This window comes from Chlamydotis macqueenii, chromosome 16 (genome assembly GCF_036417535.1).
Source record: "Chlamydotis macqueenii isolate bChlMac1 chromosome 16, bChlMac1.mat, whole genome shotgun sequence".
Taxonomy (NCBI): domain Eukaryota; kingdom Metazoa; phylum Chordata; class Aves; order Otidiformes; family Otididae; genus Chlamydotis; species Chlamydotis macqueenii.
In genome coordinates this window covers 9,724,866-9,742,686 of record NC_141571.1, presented here as the reverse complement: position 1 = coordinate 9,742,686, position 17,821 = coordinate 9,724,866, and the positions used below count along the sequence as shown (strand labels likewise).

The window sequence follows — 17,821 nt, the reverse complement described above, 5'->3', positions numbered from 1 at the left end:
AAGCATTATGAGGAATTTTTCCTTTGCCAACCATAGGGCACTGATAGCTCCCCAGATAAACACAATTTGGTAAGTAAAGGGGCAACTTAATCCCCTACATTAACGTTCCTGGGGAGAAATATCAATACAGTAAAATCAGTGGTATTTGGAATTGAAACGAGTTACATTTTTAGTAAAGAGGCGGGGAAAGTCCAGTATTCACTCCAACAGCTTGAACTTTCCCTGGTGTTTCTGACAGCACTCGATGAAGTCAGACAAGAAGATAATAGGAACAGTCCATCAATTTCCATGGTATACCTAAAACTACACCAACATCAAATTAAGATGTCAGTCTCAGGTGCAGACCTCACATGTGTTACTTTCTTGCAAGTGTTTTCACCAACACTGCCAAATGTTAATTTATCACTGATCTAACTTCACAGCAAACGCCCATGTACACCAGCAGGAGAATCACCTCCACACTGTGTAACGAACGGATGATGAAAAGGCATCAAAAATCACAAAACACTAAATTTCACCTGTTTATAATTGGGTTTTCTTTGTCTTTCACTGCCTTTACAATCATTCTTGGCATACCCTTCCGTATGCATAGCAGCTAGTGCAGTCACCTCCAGAAACCGTTCAGACCTGTGTCTTACCAAAGGAAGAGTAAACAGTGACAGTGCAGAACTGGGACCCACAACCGGCAGAAGATGAGGGATGTGTTTGAGATAAAAGCAGAAGAAAAAGGGTGTTCTGGTCAGGTTTGCATTAGACTTGTTGAAATAAAAACTCCATCTTTAGAACAAGATAGCAAATTGGCAAGAACCTCTTGTTTACTAGTTATCTCCGTTCATGAAAAAGGCAAATTTGGACTCTCATTGTTTTGCTTAACAAACCAAGCCCACCTTCCAAAGAAGAACATGGAAGGTAATTTAGCAGAAAACATATGCTGGAAAGCACAAGAAAAGCTGTTCCTGCTCCTAAAACAGGCCACCATCAAAACAGGAATTTCATATTCCAAATCATGATCTGCATAATCTCATGTCTTCTACCTCCTGAACGTACTAGAACAGTTTTTAAGCTTGTTTTGGGGGATTTTAGTGGGAGGTTTTTCTAAATCAAATTAGTCTCTCTTTTGTTTCTCTGAACACAATCCTAAATATCAGATTTGCCTATTTTTAAGATACACAAACCTCCAGATTTCCCAGCTCAGTTTAGACTCCTAGTTTGTGTTATGAATGACATCCAAACTCAGATCCTGCCCCAAAATGAAACTCATAGGAAAAGCAGCGTGATGAAAAGTGGGGGGCCATGGGAAAGATATCAGGCCCTTGCTTCTCCATACTGTTTTCAAAAGGCAAAAATTAAGCTATCTTAAGAGAAGAAACAAAATGTAATTCTATCATTTGAGTTGCAAAACTTCCTTTTAACTCATCCTGAATGCAGCACCCTAGTCCAGTCCTCTAACACACAGATCATGGGAGGCAAGCAGCTGCCGAATGACAAGCTCTGCTCACTTTTCTCCAACTCAACTTCTTCACTTCCAGGATCTTTGCTTCAGCTCCAGAGGTAACCCCATCAAGACACCTACTGAGCTGGACTCAAATCACATTAACTTGGTGCCAGAGATGGGACTTTCTCATGGGGTGACAGACCCAATGCCAGCAGCCAGATGGAGCTGCATTAGGTCTTGAGTGATATCAACTGGTATTTCTCCCCTTATCAGCTCAAGGAGAAAAGCTCAAACTTTCTAAGCAATGTCCTGGATCCTGTCCCTGCTGCCACTGACAAGTTCCAAGCAGTAAGAAATCCTAAGGTGTTGGAACATATTCACAGATATTATTTAACAGTTTTCTAAAAATATGAATATCCAATGAGCTTAATGTCTTGCAGGTTGAAGTTGGTACAGAAGAAATCTGTTCAGTTTTTCTCTGTCTCAGTGCTTCCAGACTGAAAGAAGCCGTAGAGGTGAACACAAGAGTTTTATTAATAAAAGCTGCTTCCAATGTAGACATAGGCAGACAACTTTTCCCTCTCTTCCCCCTCCCAGCCTTACATCATCCTTGTTTCCAGTTTTCACAGCTCATACTCTAAAATCCCCATATTAACTTTCTGGCACGCTTATTCAAGCACCAATCTCTTTAACCATATGGTTCTAGTCCTGCAGATTGTCTCTCCCTCACTTTACCTCTCCTCCCACAGGGTTTCACAGAAACAGTGCTATGCAAAACTTGTAAAAGTACATGTCATTTTAAATGTTCAACACCAATCTTCTCAATGAAGTTTCTACAAAAGTCAGTTCAATTAAAATCAAGATCAGAGAACTCTGAAAGCTTCATCTCTTTTCAGCTTTTGACAATCAAAAATTTCACCTGAAGATAAAGTTAAAAAAAAAAAAAAGCTGAGGTGGACAAGTCCAAAAATTTATACAAAAGTTTTCCCAGACTTCTAAGCATGAATCAGAAGTTCTTCCATCTAGTCCTAAAACAAGCATATGCAGTAAGCATTAATACTATACTTCCTGAGGAACAGTCTATAGCACAAAATTGTTGTATTTTCCCATTTAAATCTAGCATATGGTCCCTGTCCAACATGTAAGTTCTCATGCAATACTCAAATACAAAAGAGATTAACATCCTCCTAATTTTAGATAAACTTTTCACTTATTTTAAAAATACTTTTTAAAAATATTTAACATTGCTAGTAAAGCATTAATCAAAGTGAAAAGTAGACAGTCCAGAAACCTAAGGATGAATTTTTCATTGAGATTTTAAATCAATCCAGAAATATTTGAGTACTGCTCATGTTACTCCACTTAAGCAAGCATTTCCTAGAAAGAAGCAACTAGTGACAAAGTTGTGAAGAAGTCAGCCCCCTCCTCTGCCACAAACTGGAGACCAAACTCTCACAAATTCCTGCTGTGGGGTTAGCCAGGAGGGCCCTAGCTCTGCACTGGAGGACACCACTTACAGCACATTCCTTTACACTGATGCACTTAAAACTTTTTGGGCAGGTCAGCCCCATCGAGCAAAGAAAATTGACACGCACAGATCTAGTTTCTGTCCTTAACAAGGTTAATACTACAGAGGGAACAAGTCTACTGTTGTAGTTCCAGCAGTCACATCTTTCAAAAGAGACCCACATCCTGTCACCTACTGATTTTTACTTCCCTGATTTCATTGTGATCAAAACTTTACTGAATTTGGTTAAGCTGGTTCAGACCCATGTTATAGAGTGTTCAGAACAATGGGACCTACACAAACTTTCTACTCTATGTTCATGTGATCCTCACACCAGCGAGATTGATGGTATCAGCGCAGTTGCTTTCAGAAGAAACACTTCTGATTTTTCTCCTTCCCTCCACTAAGTCACCTCCTACTTAGCAGCCACATTTCCAGTGCCATTCAGCACTTGCACAGGGCCACTCTTGTAAAGAGAAGTCATTTAATTATGCCCAAATTGATTTGGAGAGGCACAAAAACATCAAATTATGCTGCCCCATTAGCGAGGGTAAGGGCATCGAGGAAGAAAAGCTGAACCCCCCAATCCACATTTCTATCAGCACAACCAGGAAAGTGCCCCGCGAAAGGAGCAGTTGGAAAGAAGTAGTCCGGGCTGAACCTGGCTCATCTTTAGATCTTAAAACAATCTTCTTGCAGGAGGCACGTGCAGGAGCTCCTCCTCCTTTAACAAAGGTGGTTGCCATGAGTGAAACCCTGGAGGACACTGGCTGATCTCTGTGTCCTCAGGAAACTCCCGTGGACAAACACAAGTGGTGTCAGAACTGCACTTTTGGACTTCAGCTGCTAAAACCCCGCTAACCCTCATGTTGGGTGCTCAGATCTTTTTCTTGGATCCAGCCCAAATTTCCGTGGAAGACCCAGTCTAATAGGCAGATGAGGCTGATCATTCCTTGCATGACAAGGAGGTGCCTCCAGCAGATGGGGTTACACGCAACCCCAAGAGCGGGCGGCGCAGGCTGCGGATTTAATTAGAAGTGTTGCTAAACAGATACGACTGCAGGAACAGTTCTGTGCCTCGCCTCTTAAGTGCAAAGTGGAAGGCACCTCATGAGACAGGATTCTGCAAAAATCTGTTAGCAGCATTTCCATCGCCAGACAGAGGTAAAAGAAACAGATTGCTAGGTAAAAAAAATTCACTTTACCGCTCCCTTCCTCGCCGTCAGCTTTATTCTCTGACAAACAGATACAGGAGTCTCTGCAGAGACCTGCATTTTTAGGAACAGACACTTAGCTGTTAGCACAGCTCCATTAGAGTCAATGGATCCTCCCAAATGAGTGTTTTTAACAGCCTGTAATAATCTGAGAGCAACACAAACTTGTGGAGCAGACTCCCAGACCTCTATATGCAGAAAATACCTTTGTAAAATCATGGCAATAAAATAAATCAGGATTCCTGTCAATGATGTCCAATTTTGAGAGTTCTGCACATTGTTTTTAGTGTTCAAATTGTTTTTCTGTGTTGTAAACATCCAGTGTATCTACTTAGCAATAGTGTATGTTCTAGGAAGATAAATACTTTGTAAGGCTTCTCTAACAAACCACAAAATGCCAGGACTATTTGTTTTAAGTACTTCTGTCACGCAGAAGCAGTGATCTATGTATATTAATTCAGCAGCATATGCTGTCCTACACCATTCTAATTGTAATAACTCTGCCTTTTATAAGGAAAAAACTTCCTCCTCTTCTAGAATACGGGTCACCTTAATTTTCATATGCAAATTATTTCAGCATTTCCTAGTCTGCTTTTAGATACATATGATCTTTAGTGTGTTCTTGAATCCTTTGTGAAAGCATGCTTTTAAGCTTGGGAAGGCTACTTCTACATTTGCGAGAGCCACAGTTCTTTCATAGCTCCAATTCTAGCATCTTCACCATGAAACGAAGAGACAGACAACTTCAGTAACGTGTTGCAAATAGCCAGGGAACAGAAATAGTTTCAATGTTAAAGAGAGGTTTGCTGAAGAAAAAAGCATCACAACTGTTACACTTTCTTTGCTTTATAATGAAAGTAGTAAGCATGCAAAACGCAAAAAACTGTACATTCTAATTTTTAACTGGAATTCATTCCTTTTTTTTTCAACTTGGGTTTATACTGGATTATGGCATAGACCTCTTATATCAAAAGTCTTCCAGAATAAAGACATTTTAAGAGTTTTATTAGCAAGACAGATAAAGATTGCTTCAGCATTGGGAAGTTTGTGACAGAGGGAAAAGCATGTGAGTACAAACTACTGTGGATGGCTCCATATCTATTTTTAAGCCTTAAAAATTTAAAAGATGCCATCTATCCTTACTGTTGGATTTTTCCTGGAAGATTGTTCAGTGGCACAGTTTCCTCCCTTTGCCTATCCAGAGCTTTGATGCACCTTGTACCGCAGCAGGTCAAACATCACAGCACACAGAACGAAGTTCACATTTTAATATACCTGCTCTATTAATGACTTTAAAAGTGATGCTCTCTGAGAAACGGGGATACAACAGAAATACCTGCACACAAGCCAGACGCATTCACAGTAGATAAAGCTTGGGAGAAAGGGCGCAGTCATATTTGCATCACCTTAAGATACGCTCATAAAGGTATTCTGCCCCTCCTGGAAAGCAGCAACACGTAAGCCACCACAGCCCAGCCTTCTATCGAGAAGAAGACACCTAGTTTCCAAGCAAGCCAGAGAGAATGTTTTTGGAAGTCAATGTTTTCTAGTCAATCAAGTATTGTGCGAAGCCAAACCAGACCCTGCAAGGCTCTACACAGCTGTGAATATGCACAGCTCCTCAATAAAGACATCTCTGCTCACCACCACCACAGCTCAGCTGGTTCTTTGAGGCACTTCTGTTTGATCAGCACTATTCCGCTTTCAGCTGCAGACAGCTCAAGGCAGTTGCTGTTCATCGAAGAGATTGTTTCCCTCTGACGCTAACAGTACTTCATCACTTAATGCAACAAGACACTCCAAGTGTGTTCCTGGCATACCAGAAACCAGGGGCTGACAGCTAACCCCATGGCATCTTGCTCCAGCAGTCCCCCATACATCAAGAGGCAGGGACAAGGCAGATGCCTGCGAACTCCACAGGGTCTTCCGAGGGGAACAGCACCATCTTCAAAGCCCTGCACAGGAGGGCAGCCGGCATCCTCCCAGTGCCACGTGATCAGCGCTCCCAACAACCCTGAGGAACAGGCTTCAGGAACATCACCTGCCTTCTCTTTCAGCCTTCACCACCTGCTTCTGCCTACCCCCGGACCATGGCAGTAGAGGGTATCCTAAGAGCAGCTTCTGTGCTGCATAATCCTTGCTCAAATGGAAACTCAGCAAACCTGAACTGAGGTGTGACGCAGGAAGGGTGAACTAAGGGTAAGAGTTCAAGAAAAGTGTTAAACGGCAACCAACGCGCACAGCTGGGAGCCTCCCACCCCAGGAGGAGAGCCTGGTTGGCTGCACCTCCAAGAAGAATATCAAGCACCCCTTTCCTTTTAAAGCTTTTCAGGCTCATCAAAGGCCCTCTACTTCAAAGATTTGTTCCTGGTTTGATTTTTTAATTATTTGAACACTCAGCTGAGCCAGTTCAACCCACAACGAAGGCCCAGATGTGTTCACAAGCAGTGCACATCCACCCATCCTTAAAAAGCACACACAAGAACTACCCTTTTCATTAAGGAGAGGAAACATCTCCATAATATATTCCCCATCAGAAATGTCACACCTGTGTTACAGAACAAGATATTATTTGAAAATAATACGCACAAAAAAAAAAAAAAAGCCTTTTTTGGTACAGAGGCCATAAAATGACTCCCCTGTTTCATATACAGATATAAAGCACTTAATCAGATGAAAGGCGGTTGCAAGCAAAAGCACTCAGCACCACAGAGCATCTTCTTTCCCGTAACACAGGTCCAGCGGTCACCAGTGATCACTGATGGAAGAACTGCTCACAGAGCAAAGAGATTTTGTTTTGTTTTGTTTTAAGGAACTCTGGAAGGTTGTGCTTTTACACTGTCAGCTGTTTTCTAGCACATGACTTCCTCTGTGCCACTGCTCATGACATAACAGAGGGAGACCATTGGCTGAAGGAATTTCTTTCCATCCTTATAGGGAGAAAAATATCGGGAAGAATGCGCTTTCTCCTGAATACATTTGGCTCTGCAGAAGACACATGTGATACAAATGTTGCTATGGAAACTATTCTATTAAATAATATTAAATTAAATTTACATATTTAAAGTGCACAAAATCAGTCCAGGTACAAAACTAATTAGCCAAAATTCAATCTTGAAATTACAAAGTAGGGCCCACCTGAATTGTCATTTTTCTTTCAAAAGAGCTTTGGTTTTGAGCAAGCTGCTTCTCTGCACCCCTTTCTTTCCAAATGTAGCACTTGCACCCCAGTTATTCAGAAAAGTAATTTCTTGAGATAATTTGTAGATACAAGCTCTGCTCCTAGTTCCCTTGGTGATGGAATTACCATAGCATTACAGAGAAAAACCCAGAGCTGAATTCAGTCTGAAAAGACAATGTACTGATTACAGCGGTGCCACCGTAATATTGGAATGTATTTTAATAACTCCCATCTCACCACACACACAGTATTGAAATCCGTCTCAATTAAACAAGAGTCCTACATGGAGCTGGAGTATGCTTGCCCTTCGTAATATTTCCAAGATATGGGAAAGTTCTTGGAAAGTTAGTATTTTAAGGTCTAAAGTATTTTTTTTCTCTTCCCACCTCCAGTTCCTGGGTGTCCAACAGCCCTCCCCAATGCAGCTAGCAGAAAACAAGCTCTTTGCACTGTTCCTCCCCCTCTGAAGAAGCCAAGCTCCCATTAGCCACTGAGTAAGACTGAACTTAAGCTCTTCCTAAAGCCAGGCGGCAGCCGCAGGTGCTCAGCCAGCGTCAGTACCAGCCCTGCACGCACACATCTGCAGCGAAGAGGAAAACGCACAAAGGAGAAGGGACGCATTTTCACTGGGGCTCAGAAGTGGGTGCTGACTCTTGCACTGCTGCCACAAGCAACAGCAGCTTGTCCTGCTTTTAAAGAACTTGGGTTAATCATAATTACCTGCTTCTACTTGAGTGTTGTAAATCAGGGCACCAGGCTTTTAAGCAGCTGATAGAAAACGCAAGTTACAGGAAGAAATCTGCAGCCATGTTTCAACCATCTATCCTTAAGTAGTGGGGCAAGACTGTAAATTGAAAAGCACAAGGAGAGAAAAGCATCACTGCTCCTGAAAATACTTATTTCCAAACAAGTGGAGGAGCAAGATTTGAATAGGTCACCTCTCCATCACAGCACAGGCCTCCGTCACCAGATCTAAAGCAGTGACAGCCAGATCACAGCAGCTCCTGCCTTCCCTCCTACTGTTCTCCACTGGAAAGCCATGGGGACAGCACGCCCGGGGCAACAAACTCAGGCCTCTTCATTTTACCAGATCTATGGCCATGGGAACTCTCTGGGACTTTGCTTGGACTTCTTTACAAAAGCACTTTCCTGTCTCAATTTCCAGCCATTAATAATGATACGAACCTTTGGAATTAGAAGGAATGAGATCAAATAAAGAAACTGTCTTTTCAAATAAAACATTTAACATTCCTTCCATTTCCACAGATGCAGTGTCATTCTCAATGTTTTTTCCTTTGTTTTTGCATTCAACTCTCAAATGCACTTCTACTGAGAAGGCAACGAACGCTTCCTCACCACCACCACGCTCTAAATGTTTTGGAAAGCCTTAATAAAGGAAAGTCAGAGGCATTAACAGAATTTACACCTATCTCAGATGCACCTTATTCACATGCCTATTAGGTTTCCATGTTACAGCGTGGAAAGATGTGTCAAAGTGTAATCTTACTCTTCATTTATGCTAGAACAAACTGAACACTAAGATACATTCAGTAACGAAAGGATAGCTACAATACACCAATTCTGCCAAATTTACTATAAGTTCTCTCACAATGACGTTATCTCCATCTGTCACAGAATCATGCGGTTCTTAAAGAATGAACTATGCCTGCAAGTCCAGGTACAAGAAAAACAGCCTGCTGGATTACTTCAAAACGCTTTCCAATTTCCAAACAAGTCAGGGAGATGCAAGTTACCAAAAGTACAGAGAACTCATTGAACATGGATACAGCAAAAGAAAGAAAATGTAATTGTAATTAGCCAGCAAAAGCTTTCAGATGACCCGCCCTCAGAATAAATCTTGATGCAAAACTCATGCTATGAGAAACTCAGAATTACCACCTCATCAGTTCTCAGTAAATACAAGAACTGAGTTCCCTTCCTGTCCCGAGAGGCAGATAGATCAATTAAAGCATTTTGTACACACAAAGTCTCCCCCCAGTTTGCATCCCCGTTAAGCCATGGTGGCTCACAGGGGGACACAGGAGGTGCAGAGCGTGCGAGTCCCATCCCTGGAGCGGCTCTGTACCCTGCTGTGGGAGCAGGCAGCGGCAGCCCATGAACTGCAAAGCAGACCATGCTGTAGGAGAGCATATGCCAAACCAGGCACCGTAGGGAACCGATCCACCACTACTGCCTATCTAGAACCTACCGCCAGAACCGGGAACGGGCCATGGTCACACAGGAACAGCCTTAAAGTAAGTTTAAAAGCAACCAAGAAGTTAAAGGAGGCTTTTTGCATTTTCATTTTGTGCAGCTCAAAGGAATTTAAAAGCCCTGAAGATATGACAAGGTCCTCACCTGTCCCACACAAGACCTTCAAGCCCTGATGTGCAGCACCCCCCTCCCAGGAACCCCAGGACTCCAGCAGCTATAGGCCACCCCAGCCCCCACCCTGCCCAAAGTCCCCCCGCACCCCCAAGCCCCTTGTTCCCCGAGGCCATGGGCATCCCCGGCCACCCCCTCCGCCCCTCGCCGGGCTCCGCGCTCCCCTTCGCGGCAGCCGGACAGCTCCGGCCCGAAGTTGACGGCGACTGCCCGGCCCCGGGCACCTCAGTCTGAAGGGCAGCGCCGGCAAGCAGCATCCCACCTCCCACGGGAGAGAGAGAAAAAAAAAAAAAAAAAATATATATATATACACTTATATATATGCGCGTTTAGGTGCCTTTATTCTTCTTCTTCTCCCCTCATTTTTTTTTGTTTCGTGTCCTGTGGAGACACCCACAGAGCTCAGTTTACAGAAAGAAGACAAAGGAGAGAGAAGATTAAAAAAAAAAAAAAAAAAAAAAAAAACAACCAAACAAAAAAAACACAGATAGGGAAAAAAGCAGCCCAAAGGCAGGTACCCCCCGGACGAGCCCGAAGGGGGCCGGCACTCACCCCCAGCCGCCTGCTCCGGATGCGCACGTAGCCCTGCTTCACGATGTCGTTGAAATTGGAGGCCATCCTGCCCCGGGACAGCTAGAGGCGGCCGGCGCGGTGCGGCTCAGCCAGCCCGCATGGCGCACAGCCGCCTCCGCAGCCGCGCCCCGCTCCGCACCGCCCCGCGGAGCGCCCCGGCCCGTGGGAAGGGCCGCCGGCTGCGCCCGCCCCGCGCCCGCCCTCCCGCACCCCCTCCCACGCCCACCCATGCCCGGGAGGGGCTTGCGGCCCTCCCTCCCAAAAGTCAGCTTGGAGGAGCGAAACACCGAGATCCCCCGTATCCCCCCATCACGGGCTCTTTCGGGAGCTGGGCTAGCGGCTGCCGAAATGGTTTATGCCACCTCACGCTGTGCCAAGCGTGCAGTTTCCTCCAGCTGCAGGTGGGTCTGCTGGGAATAATCGGATCTGCCCCGTGGTGCTGAGGAGATGAGGCTCTGACTTGCGGTTTTCTCCAGGAAAGTGGGTTTCCCAGAAAGTCTCTCCTGAAAGGCTGCCAAGTGGCGCAGCTCCAGAACCTCCTTCTAAAGACCGGTAACCTGAGCTGCTGTCCTGTGGTGCACTTCACGACATGGAAATGTCACACGAGCATATGCTGGATTTTCTAGGCAACGTGCGGTTGCGGTAATGAAAGACTTGGCCTGGCACTGGGCCCTGGGGTTGCCTTCTGCGTCCCCTCAGCTCTCCCTTTTCCAAGAACGTGCAAATGTTGCCAAGCACGCATCGAGCCCAGGAGAGAGGGGCTCCGGTGACTCTGCATGCTCTACTTGGGTTACCTGTTAGTGGTACGCTATAAATACCAGTCCTGGAAAGAGGGGACTGTTTGTGTCTTCATAACATCTTTTAATAGCACTAGATATAGGCAGTCTGAGGAGGAGGTCAGCCAGATAGATGACTTTGACTTTGAGAATTACCACGCTGTGGAAATTGCACACGGGGTAGCAAGGAGGAAGGCAGAGCAGAGAATCGCTGAGGAGCAGAAAAGGGAGGGGACCTCACAGCTGTGCCGAGCACAGGGCAACAAAGAAGTGATGCCCATTGTAGTTGTTCAATGGGTTCAGACCTCACCTGTGATAAACCTGGTCCCTTTCTGGTCTAAATATGTTGTTCCTTCATTTTAGGAGCAGCCAGAAATGAAGGTGGTTGCTCTGCTGTGGTAACAGCGTGGTGCTTTCAGTTCTTGCTTGATGAGGTGATTATACTTTGCAAGGCTTTACGAGATATGAATTGATGGAGTGGATTACAGAGATAGAGTGTAAGACTCTCTACCTGAAGGGCTAATTCGCTCAGGATGAAGGAGACAAGTCTGCAGTCCTTGCCTCAGAGTCTGCTTTATTATTTTACTACCCTCTCCTTTTCCCTGAGCTGTTTTACAGAATGCATAAAACATAACAGCGTCAGGTGGAAAAAACCAAAAACTTCCCCACCCATGCACCACAATACTCCAGAAATTAGAAGATAATTCTGAGATAAGTCTGTCCACTAGGATAATGTGTCCCTAAAACAACACAGAAGTTGCGTATTACAAAGCACAGGTACCTCACTGCAAAACTGCCAAGCAATGCATTTTTGTTAAATATACTGTAAAGAGCCAAGAACACTGTTAATAGCAGTTCCATAGCACCATTCATTGGATTTCATTGCTGGTCAAAAGCTAGAAAAGTTAAGACACCCGGCCTGCTTCATCTGGTATAAAAGTGTGCATTCAGCATGGAAACATATTTCACAATCTCAGGCACCGTAAAAATATTAATGCTGGAAGCATCAAGTATACTCTAAACCCAGGAAAAAAAAAAAAACAAAACAAAAAAACAAAACAAAGTGCTTATTTTGGTTTCAAAGACATTTGTAGCAGGAAACAAATCACAGAGCCACTTTAGATGTCTTTTCAACAAGTTTAGACGTTTCTTCTAATCCCTTCCTGTACCTATAAACACATCCTCCGGGTTTCGTTAGCCACTAGCATATTCTTGCAGGTAAACACATTCCTAAGAGCTTTGCTAAGCAGGGGTGGATTTAAGCCTGTGTTTATTCTTTGATGAATTAGGATATTAGTGTCCACTTACATTTTTACTTTGAACAACATAAATCCCTTACACATTCTGTGGTTCAAAGGGAAAATGCATTTTAATTCCCACATGTGGAACTTGTTCCAAGAATGTGCCAGAAAATCTCATTGTTCAGGTTTTCAGCCCAGTACTATCACTAGGAAAAAAAACTTGTTTACCAGGCTTTCAATACCAATGCAAATGTGTGCTCTCACTGTTTTGACAGGAGTCCTTCCCCTTCCCGAGGGGTCTGTTGACCATGTGCGCTCCCCATACGGAAATGCTCCACGTTTTTCTGTATTCAAAACCATATAACACCTTTTTAATAAGCTTTCATTGAAATGCAAATTCTTTTCCTTTCAATGACAGTGTTGCTGCTATTATTTCTCCTGAAGATAAGAGTCAAGGGTCACTTTGAAGTACTAGCCTGCTGTTAATAATTTAAGTGGATTATTGTTATATTCTAATCTCATAATAACTATCACTGTACTGCCCTACAATGAGCTCGTTTGCTTTTAGGGCTTTGGAAACAGAAACCACTGTTATGTGTTTTAACTGAAAATGAAGGTACCGGGTTTTTTTTTTTTAAATGCCATACTGACATTTTAAAAAGAAGTTACATTCACCTTTTTGTATTTGCAGCATGTCATCCCCTGTGTCCGTGATATTATTTCATCACAGTCTAAAGGCGAAATTTGACAAACATCTCTGAGACTTACCAAGTTAAAGAATAAGAAAACTGCAGAAGCCATTTTAAGGAAGCAATATTTTCTGTGGAAGTTATTTCCTTGAACAGATGGAGCTGGTACTAGTCAAGCATTTCCTGACAAAAAAAGTTTTTCATTTGATCACCCTGCAATGATTTTCTGGAAATGTATAACATTCATCAATATTTTTTTTATGAAAAGCTCCCATAACATTTTGTCTTCATAAGGTCAAGATGCCAAGATTTTTCCACTATTGTTTTGATTTTTCAGAGTAGTTTAGAAATGATAACGTCACAATGAAGTGTTCTGACCTTATCAAGTACTTTGAGGTTACTGGAATGCAATATTTCAAACACAGTATCTCCAGGAAAAGCTTTTTAGCATTCCTGTGTCTAAGTTTGTTTTAGTGTGAGATAAATTTTTGACATTTCATTCTCATTTTTACAACAGAAATTATGAATTTAGACTAGTTCTAGCTGCAAGGAAATGCAACAGATAATAAGCAAAAATAGAAGTGTGTCATTCTTTTAAAAAACTGTGGGTTTTTTTCCTATGCCATTGCAAACCTTGAAATCCCTTATCCTCCTTTTTGCAAAGCCAACCCTGTAGTGTTGCCTTGGGTCATGAGGCCAGCTATATTTAATTTTGGGGAAAAAAAAAAGTTTATTCTGAATTTACTTATTTCACAGTGGAAAGATTTGTGGCTTATTCTACCACTGGTGCTAATGCAAAACCATACCCTGGATCCACAATACAAAACTGCTCTCCTTTCACCATTTGCACATCAGTGTGCTAATTGATTTTGCAGGAATAAATTCTGCAGAAATGAAGATTTCTCAGGCACTTTTCTCTGCTGTTACATCTTCTGTGTCTTTGTTTCTCACAGGCCAGCACTGCCAGGCTTCAGGCAGAGAGAGGAGTGGTGTGATGGGTCACAACATTTAGGAAACCTTCATAAAACTTGGGCTAGCCTTTTGAGGTTCTTATCAGGTGAAGTGAGGGCAAGACTCTCGGTTAAAGCATCCTCAGTCAACTCCAGGGATTTTTTGAACACATTAGGGATAAAATTGCATTAGTTAAATGCACACATAAATTACTGGCAGAATTACTATGCAGATGTCAGTCAGTGCCAAAACATGCAAATTCATGAGACTGAACAGTTAACTTAAAAAAAACCACAACACCCTACCATCACAGAATGTAGGGACATAGCTACTCGCACATAAACAGGAAAGTGCCTGCCAGCATAGCCACTGATAATCAATATTTAATGAAAATAAATAATCTATTAACCAGGCTAACATGCCATTTTGCATAGTAATATTGCGGTATCAGGCACAGAAATTACCTTGCCTCTGCACGATACATTCAAATAATTCTGCTTCATGTAGACCAAGGTGGTGAGAGGCAGAAAAGATAGCAGAGGGGCGGTGGGGGGAAGCAGTAAATGAAATGCATCCTTTTACTAGAAACTGGTTCTGATTGTAATATTTTGTCCCTAACAAAATTACTGTCAACACAGTGAATGTTAAGCTAAAATAAATATATGCTGACTGAATCTGCAAGCAAAGTGAATCCAGGGTAACATTAGCTATTGAAAAACCCAACATTCATTTTCCTTGCTTTGTATTTCTGTGACAGTTACAAGCATTTAAGCAACTATTTCATCCCCGCTCTCCTGAAGACACACATCAAGGGATCTTCCTGCATCTCGGAACATGGCTGGAGGGATTAAGCGGGACTGAGTGGCGGGTCACAAGGTCACCATCCATCCTCCCTTTTCCTGTAGGTTGTTTATCAGAGTCTGCAGTGTATCAAAGGACAGCTCTGGGACCGGCAGCTCGCTCTGATCGTTGGCTGTAGCAGAGCTGGAGCAATACAGCCTGCACAACCGCAGCTTCCCTGGCTGCCTGTTTCCCATCTGAACCAACACAAGAACTTTCATCCCAGAGTAGGTCCCAAAATATGCGACTGTACTCTTCATCGAGCCACGAGCAGGCAACGCAGCAGTGCCGAAGGCTCAGACCTCGGCGACAGCTCAGTCCGGATTACACCATGTGCACGTGAAAGACTCTTTCGCATTTGTCTGTGTGTTTGGACTTAACCGTGTTGCTCATGCATGTGGATTTCACTGCACAGCGGACGTGGTTGTCGTCAAGGCCGGCCCAGCTGAAGCCCAGAGCACGTTGAATAATTCCTCCAAGAGATCCTTCGAAACAGGACCTACCACCACTGATGGTAAAACCAGTATCTCCTGCGATGAGGCAGCATTTCCAAGACAGTGAAGACACACCTGCTGCAGGGTGTCTCGAGACTCAAATTGCCAACATCAAGCTGAGAGAGAGATTTAGCAGGCAAAGGTGCAGAAATCATACCGTAAAGGGATGTTTTGCCTGTTGTATGCTCACAAAGGAACTTAACTGGGAAAGTATTAATGGTACCCAGAGAAATATTTAAGACAGGGTTTATATTTAATGGCATCTGAAATTTTTAAGAAGGACATTTTGTAGGAACATAAACCTCGCCTGTGGTAACATTGTCTGGGAAGAGGGTTTGGGATGAGTACTAGCGCTCAGGCTGCAGTACGCCTCATCTGTAACAGGATGCTGGTTGCTGTCACCGTGTATTTAAATAAATAATTTACTATTATCGTGCTGCAAGAAAAGCATCAGCTAGGTTTCAGTTTGAACCCAAATGTAAGGGTTTCACTTGAAAATTCAAATAGAAGCATCTTTACGTTATATCACAATTTTAAAGGTGAGAAGTTGTTTCTAAATTGGACTTCCATGTATATATTTATAGATATTCCAATACCGATTGATTCCAGTGAAATTTTTCCTGTTGTTTTGCCCTAAATACTCATTACTGAGCCAATGTCAAGCTAATTTGACGTCTATGTTAACAATATGTCTACAAGGAAAATTCTTATCTTGACTCAGTGCATATTTAAGCATTTATTGCTGCATGTCTACTGAAAATTTACGCCTGAAAGTTTTTGATCTTTTTGTTGCTGTTAAATGAGCTAGAAAAAAAATATATATATTCTAATTATAGTATTTGCAGATGGCATTTGGAAAAGATTTCAAATAGTGTCAGTTTATAATGCGGAGTTTGGTATTATGTGCTGCCTTATATAATCAGAAGATTTGGGGGCTGGATTTGAACGTTTCATTGTGCAGTTGCAAGGTGAAATTTGCATTAGCATTTACCAAAACAGGGCACATGAATAAAATGAATGAATGAATGTGAAAACAAACACCATTCCCCACTGCAGCATGATTTGCAGGTAGGAAAAGCCAGATCTCTCACAGCACCCTGCACCCTGGAGCTGCTGAACAGGGAAGGCGTGAAGGGTGGATGTTGTTCTCCATGTCATTCTCCCAACGTAATAATGCCTTTGTATGGCGGTGGTACAAGAAGAGTTGTGCTTTGTAATGCACTAACAGGCTAAAGCAAGACAAATTACTACGAAAGAATTATGACTGAGTCACAGTGCCTTCAGACCCCAGTATCAGAAAAGATAGCTAACTGAAAAGATGTGCTTTCTGACTCTCCTTAGCTAGACCCGAGACAAAAGAGTGCATCAGTCACCCTCCTGCACATGCAGTTGGAAACATTTGGTTCACGTGTGGAAACCTGCCATGTCACTGCTCTGAAACAGCAGCCCAAATTTACACATGTTCTTCGCTAACTTTGAAGGTAGAAATTCAAAACAGCGATTATAAAACAATAACTTAGGTAAGACTGACACCAAGACAGTAAGTCATTCTTTTTATGGCATGCAAACAAATCTGGAGTTTGTATCTCAGTATTGAAATAAAAACATTATGAACGCTTTCAGAATGGTAAAACGCAAACGACAGCCCCCCTGCTCAAGAAGTGATCAGAGCCATTTGCATGGCTCCATAATCCGTAAATCAAAAGGCTCTGCACAGAACACAGAGTTTGTAAACCTCTGCTAACTGCCCAGCAACTGCAGACACCTTAAACTGAGTCACTTGTGACCTTTCTGTGTGAGACATCATTTATTAATTGTGTTTGCACTGATGATGAAGTTAAAGTCTTACTGAAGATTTAAGGGGACTTGTCTGTGTTCAGCCACAGTGCTTGCTAGTCTCTCTTCCTAAACTGCGCCAGCAAGTCTGATATACAAATGGGAAAGGATTCTCAAAGGCTAAATGATTTCTCAGATTTCCCAGGGTCTTGGTCAGGAATAGCGCGAGAATTCATTCCACGTGCTTATACCTCCCAAGGGCTGTCAATGCTGCTGCTGTTCAATATTTTGAGGAGCAGATTCCAGCACAGGCACAGATTGTGTAAAATAGGAAAAGTTTGCCAAAGAGTGAATTTCAATTTTATGTCAGGTCACTCAAAAGAATTGCAAAAAAAGCCAGGGTTTTTGACTGTAGAATGCATCAACAAAATATTTGTTTACTATTACCTCAAATTTAACAAGTTTTCTAACAAAACTGCCATAAATTGAACATCTGGCTGCACTGGGTGGAATTTACAGACCTTTCTCATGCAGCTATTTCCCTGGGGTACTGAGAAGAATGACTTAATGCCCAATTATCCTTGATTTTCATGCAATTTACACAGAAAATATTCTAAATTGCATCTCTCATGTAAATTATTTCAAATAAGTATTCATTAACACAGGTGACTTTGCTTGCCAAGGCTCAGCTGGCTCTGGGGACTCATCAGTTGTCCTAAATGGTGGATGTACACACTGATTAGCAGGAACACAGAGGAG

General features: G+C 42.8%; 1 protein-coding gene across 4 annotated transcripts in view; it reads right to left on the bottom strand.

Moving 5' to 3' along the window:
* The window catches only part of DOK5 (docking protein 5), a 44,027-nt gene extending 33,619 nt beyond the window's left edge, over positions 1-10,408 (bottom strand). For all 4 annotated transcript variants that reach the window (XM_086760636.1, XM_086760638.1, XM_086760637.1 and 1 more), the window contains exon 1: positions 10,275-10,408. In XM_086760636.1, coding sequence (XP_086616762.1) covers positions 10,275-10,340 — 66 coding nt within the window. In that variant the 5' untranslated portion in view covers positions 10,341-10,408. The remainder of the gene's footprint in view (positions 1-10,274) is intronic.
* Between the last annotated feature and the right edge of the window lie 7,413 nt (positions 10,409-17,821).